This window comes from Chiloscyllium punctatum, chromosome 50, assembly GCF_047496795.1.
Source record: "Chiloscyllium punctatum isolate Juve2018m chromosome 50, sChiPun1.3, whole genome shotgun sequence".
Classification (NCBI taxonomy): domain Eukaryota; kingdom Metazoa; phylum Chordata; class Chondrichthyes; order Orectolobiformes; family Hemiscylliidae; genus Chiloscyllium; species Chiloscyllium punctatum.
This window is the reverse complement of record NC_092788.1, coordinates 34,279,568-34,285,680: the sequence shown is the minus strand read 5'-3', so window position 1 is coordinate 34,285,680 and position 6,113 is coordinate 34,279,568. Positions and strand designations below refer to the sequence as shown.

Genomic DNA, 6,113 nt, shown 5'->3' with positions numbered 1-6,113 from the left:
TTACACTGCAATGCAAGACATGCAATGCTGGGAATGCGCAATTACACTGCAATGCAAGACATGCAATGCTGGGAATGCGCCATTACACTGCAATGCAAGACATGCAATGCAGGGAGGGTGCCATTACACTGCAATGCAAGACATGCAATGCTGGGAGGGTGCCATTACACTGCAATGCAAGACATGCAATGCAGGGAGGGTGCCATTACACTGCAATGCAAGACATGCAATGCAGGGAGGGTGCCATTACACTGCAATGCAAGACATGCAATGCTGGGAATGCACAATTAAACTGCAATGCAAGACATGCAATGCTGGGCGGGTGCAATTACACTGCAATGCAAGACATGCAATGCAGGGAGGGTGCAATTACACTGCAATGCAAGACATGCAATGCTGGCGGGGTGCAATTACACTGCAATGCAAGACATGCAATGCAGGGAGGGTGCAATTACACTGCAATGCAAGACATGCAATGCTGGGGCGGGTGCAATTACACTGCAATATGAGAGGTGCAACGCAGGGAGGGCGCACCTACGCTGCAATGCAAGAACTGCAGTGTGAGGAGGGTGCAACTAAGCTGCAATGCAAGAAGCGCAATGCGGGGAGGGCACAACTACAAAGTAGGGAGGATGCAATTACTGCAATGCAGGGAGACTGCAACTGTGCTACAATGGAAGAACTGCAACATGGGGAGGGCACCCCAATGCTGCAAGGCAAGACACGCAATGCAGGGAGGGTGCAATTACACTGCAAGGCAAGACACGCAATGCAGGGAGGGTGCAATTACACTGCAAGGCAAGACACGCAATGCAGGGAGGGTGCAATTACACTGCAAGGCAAGACACGCAATGCAGGGAGGGTGCAATTACACTGCAAGGCAAGACACGCAATGCAGGGAGGGTGCAATTACACTGCAAGGCAAGACACGCAATGCAGGGAGGGTGCAATTACACTGCAAGGCAAGACACGCAATGCAGGGAGGGTGCAATTACACTGCAAGGCAAGACACGCAATGCAGGGAGGGTGCAATTACACTGCAAGGCAAGACACGCAATGCAGGGAGGGTGCAATTACACTGCAAGGCAAGACACGCAATGCAGGGAGGGTGCAATTACACTGCAAGGCAAGACACGCAATGCAGGGAGGGTGCAATTACACTGCAAGGCAAGACACGCAATGCAGGGAGGGTGCAATTACACTGCAAGGCAAGACACGCAATGCAGGGAGGGTGCAATTACACTGCAAGGCAAGACACGCAATGCAGGGAGGGTGCAATTACACTGCAAGGCAAGACACGCAATGCAGGGAGGGTGCAATTACACTGCAAGGCAAGACACGCAATGCAGGGAGGGTGCAATTACACTGCAAGGCAAGACACGCAATGCAGGGAGGGTGCAATTACACTGCAAGGCAAGACACGCAATGCAGGGAGGGTGCAATTACACTGCAAGGCAAGACACGCAATGCAGGGAGGGTGCAATTACACTGCAAGGCAAGACACGCAATGCAGGGAGGGTGCAATTACACTGCAAGGCAAGACACGCAATGCAGGGAGGGTGCAATTACACTGCAAGGCAAGACACGCAATGCAGGGAGGGTGCAATTACACTGCAAGGCAAGACACGCAATGCAGGGAGGGTGCAATTACACTGCAAGGCAAGACACGCAATGCAGGGAGGGTGCAATTACACTGCAAGGCAAGACACGCAATGCAGGGAGGGTGCAATTACACTGCAAGGCAAGACACGCAATGCAGGGAGGGTGCAATTACACTGCAAGGCAAGACACGCAATGCAGGGAGGGTGCAATTACACTGCAAGGCAAGACACGCAATGCAGGGAGGGTGCAATTACACTGCAAGGCAAGACACGCAATGCAGGGAGGGTGCAATTACACTGCAATGCAAGACACGCAATGCAGGGAGGGTGCAATTACACTGCAATGCAAGACACGCAATGCAGGGAGGGTGCAATTACACTGCAATGCAAGACACGCAATGCAGGGAGGGTGCAATTACACTGCAATGCAAGACACGCAATGCAGGGAGGGTGCAACTACGCTGCAATATGAGAGGTGCAACGCAGGGAGGGCACAAGTAGGCTGCAATATGAGAGGTGGAACGCAGGGAGGGTGCAACTACGCTGCAATATGAGGGGTGGAACTCAGGGAGGGTGCAACTATGCTGCAATATGAGAGGTGCAACGCAGGGAGGGCGCAACTACGCTGCAATATGAGAGGTGCAACACAGGGAGGGCGCAACTACACTGCAATATGAGAGGTGGAACGCAGGGAGGGCGCAACTACGCTGCAATATGAGGTACAATGTGGGGAGGGCACAGCTACGCTGCAATATGAGATGTGCAACGCAGGGAAGGTGCAACTACGCTGCAATATGAGGTGCAATGTGGGGAGGGCACAACTACGTCGCAAAGCAAAAGGTACAACACGGGGAGGGCGTAACAACGTTGCAATATGAGAGGTGCAACGCGGGGAGGGTGAAACTACGCTGCAATATGAGAGGTGCAACACGGGGAGGGCGCAATTACGCTGCAATATGAGAGGTGCAACACGGGGAGGGCGCAACTATGCCGCAATGTGAGAGGTGCAACACAAGGAAGGCGCAACTACGCTGCAATACGAGAGGTGCAACACGGGGAGGGCGCAACTCCGCTGCAATATGAGAGGTGCAACTACGCCCCAATGCAAGAGATGCAACACAAGGGAGGGCGCAACTACGCTGCAATGTGAGAGGTGCAACGCAGGGAGGGCGCAACTACGCCCCAATGCAAGAGATGCAACACAAGGGAGGGCGCAACTATGTCGCAAGTGAGTGCTGCAACGTGGGGGGGGGGGGAGAAAGAGGTGGAAAGGATACGGCGGTGACCCAGAAGCCGGGGATGTCCTCGATGAGCCGGTTGCGGCGCTCGAAGTGCGGCCGCCGCAGCTCGCCGTACTTGCGCTCGACCCGCAGGATCTCCTCGCCGGCGCGCTCGTTCAGCGCCTCCAGCTCGCGCTGGCACGCGTCCACCGCCTCGAGCGCGCGCTGCGTCTCCCCGGCGGCGGCGGCGGCGGCCGGCGTTGCCACGGCGACCGCGGCCGGGGCCACCATCATCTTCGCCGCCGCCGCCGCCGGCGTTGCCACGGCGACGGGGGCCGGGGTTGCCGGGGCGACGGGCGGCGCATGCGCGCCAAGCTTGGTCGTCGTCGTCGTCGACGGTTGGTCCCCGCGCTCTGGCGCCTCCAGACGCGGCAGCTTCGCTCCGGGAGCTCCCTCTCCGCCGCTCATCGCCGTGAGTTCCTTTTTCTTTTCTTTTTTTTTGGGGGGAGGGGGGGGGGTGGGGAAAAAGGGGAAATTTAAATATTCCTCCGCGCGCCTTTTTTCTGATTTGTTTTTTTTCCTCAAAACAACTTCCAACGGAAGCGACCCTCCTCCTTCTGGAACTTTCGACGCGGCTTCCCTCGTCGTCCTCCTTTTCGAAGGTTGTTTATTTAATTTCTGTTGTTTTTTTTCAAAAAAAACACACCCCACTCGCTCACTCTCTGCCTCAAGTCTCCGCTCGGCACCCGCCAGTAAACTCGACTGCCATTGGTCCGGCGCCACTCCAATCGCAGGCGCCCTCTCGGGCTCCGCGGGCGAGCGGCGACGTCTGATTGGCAGCCGCCCCCGCCGCTGCCCCTCCCCCCCCATGCCACGCGTCTCCAGCCCCGCCCGCTCGTCTTCCGCCAATAGGCGGGTGTCTCTCTTCACCTGTTTCCCCCTCCCCCCCCACCCGTGATGTGACGGGCGCTGCTATTGGTTCGGCTCCGCTTTTCGGCCCCGCCCACGGTCCGATCGGGGGCGGGGAGGGGGAGGCGCCGCCCTCTCATGACGCGGTGAACGGTCCCTTCACGTTACGCTCGCGCTCATTGGTTGCTCCCTCCACTGGACGCGCTCTCCAACCCCGCCAGCCCTCATTGGCCGGACGGGAGCTAATCCCTCCCACCCCTCCACTGGGCTCCTACTCGTCCAATGGGCGGCGGTCTTTCATCCGTGCGCTGGCGGTCACCCTTGAAACGGGCGCCTCCATTGGTCGGCTGGCAAATCGCTGCCCACCATCCAGCGACGCTGCTTTGACCGCGTGACCCCGGGTGAGTTCCCCATTGGCTCGGCGGCTGTCACCTCCCCTTCAATCGGCGGCGCCGACTCAACGGCGACGCCCGCGCGGTTTAAGAGCGCTCTCCGGATTGGCCAAGCTGTTGGCTTACGTCTGTTCAGGCGGAAGTGACCGTAAGATTTTGGAAAGAGGGGAAAAAAACCCGTTTGTTCTTCCCCGGGTGGGGATTAATCTTCTGCTGAATTTCCGGTGGATTTAAATTAACCGCAGTCCGCGATTATCTTTATCTTCCAGGATTTGGATTCGTCAAGGAAGTGTGTTAAGGTCAAGGGTCAGCTTCATCTCACAGACCGGAAGTTGGGCAGCACCTCAACCCCAAGAGTCAACTATACCCACACTCGGAGCACAGTTCCCCATCTCCCTATCCCTCGGTCAGACCCACACTCGGAGCACCGTGCACAGTTCCCCATCTCCGTATCCCTCGGTCAGACCCACACTCGGAGCACCGTGCACAGTTCCCCATCTCCCTATCCCTCGGTCAGACCCACACTCGGAGCACCGTGCACAGTTCCCCCTCTCCCTATCCCTCGGTCAGACCCACACTCGGAGCACCGTGCACAGTTCCCCATCTCCGTATCCCTCGGTCAGACCCACACTCGGAGCACCGTGCACAGTTCCCCATCTCCCTTTCCCTCGGTCAGACCCACACTCGGAGCACCGAACACAGTTCCCCATCTCCCTATCCCTCGGTCAGACCCACACTCCGAGCACCGTACACAGTTCCCCGTCTCCGTATCCCTCGGTCAGACCCACACTCGGAGCACCGTGCACAGTTCCCCATCTCCGTATCCCTCGGTCAGACCCACACTCGGAGCACCGTGCACAGTTCCCCATCTCCGTATCCCTCGGTCAGACCCACACTCGGAGCACCGTGCACAGTTCCCCATCTCCCTTTCCCTCGGTCAGACCCACACTCGGAGCACCGAACACAGTTCCCCATCTCCCTATCCCTCGGTCAGACCCACACTCCGAGCACCGTACACAGTTCCCCATCTCCCTATCCCTCGGTCAGACCCACACTCGGAGCACCGTGCACAGTTCCCCCTCTCCGTATCCCTCGGTCAGACCCACACTCGGAGCACCGTGCACAGTTCCCCGTCTCCCTATCCCTTGGTCAGACCCACACTCGGAGCACCGTGCACAGTTCCCCATCTCCGTATCCCTCGGTCAGACCCACACTCGGAGCACCGTGCACAGTTCCCCATCTCCGTATCCCTCGGTCAGACCCACACTCGGAGCACCGAGCACAGTTCCCCATCTCCGTATCCCTCGGTCAGACCCACACTCGGAGCACCGTGCACAGTTCCCCATCTCCGTATCCCTCGGTCAGACCCACACTCGGAGCACCGCGCACAGTTCCCCATCTCCGTATCCCTCGGTCAGACCCACACTCGGAGCACCGTGCACAGTTCCCCCTCTCCGTATCCCTCGGTCAGACCCACACTCGGAGCACCGTGCACAGTTCCCCGTCTCCCTATCCCTCGGTCAGACCCACACTCGGAGCACCGCGCACTGTTCCCCGTCTCTGTATCCCTCGGTCAGACCCACACTCGGAGCACCGTGCACAGTTCCCCCTCTCCGTATCCCTCGGTCAGACCCACACTCGGAGCACCGTGCACAGTTCCCCGTCTCCCTATCCCTTGGTCAGACCCACACTCGGAGCACCGTGCACAGTTCCCCATCTCCGTATCCCTCGGTCAGACCCACACTCGGAGCACCGTGCACAGTTCCCCATCTCCGTATCCCTCGGTCAGACCCACACTCGGAGCACCGCGCACAGTTCCCCATCTCCGTATCCCTCGGTCAGACCCACACTCGGAGCACCGCGCACAGTTCCCCCTCTCCGTATCCCTCGGTCAGACCCACACTCGGAGCACCGTGCACAGTTCCCCGTCTCCCTATCCCTCGGTCAGACCCACACTCGGAGCACCGCGCACAGTTCCCCGTCTCCGTATC

The 6,113-nt window shown here is 58.6% G+C and overlaps 1 protein-coding gene across 1 annotated transcript in view; it reads right to left on the bottom strand.

The window, feature by feature from the left end:
• Window positions 1-3,647, bottom strand: part of LOC140470043 (protein SET-like) — a 10,941-nt gene extending 7,294 nt beyond the window's left edge. The window contains exons 1-2 of the mRNA XM_072566502.1: window positions 2,820-3,647; window positions 535-539 (exon numbers count right to left, since the gene is read on the bottom strand). Of these exons, the coding sequence (XP_072422603.1) occupies window positions 535-539; window positions 2,820-3,289 (475 nt within the window). The 5' untranslated portion in view covers window positions 3,290-3,647. The remainder of the gene's footprint in view (window positions 1-534; window positions 540-2,819) is intronic.
• Between the last annotated feature and the right edge of the window lie 2,466 nt (window positions 3,648-6,113).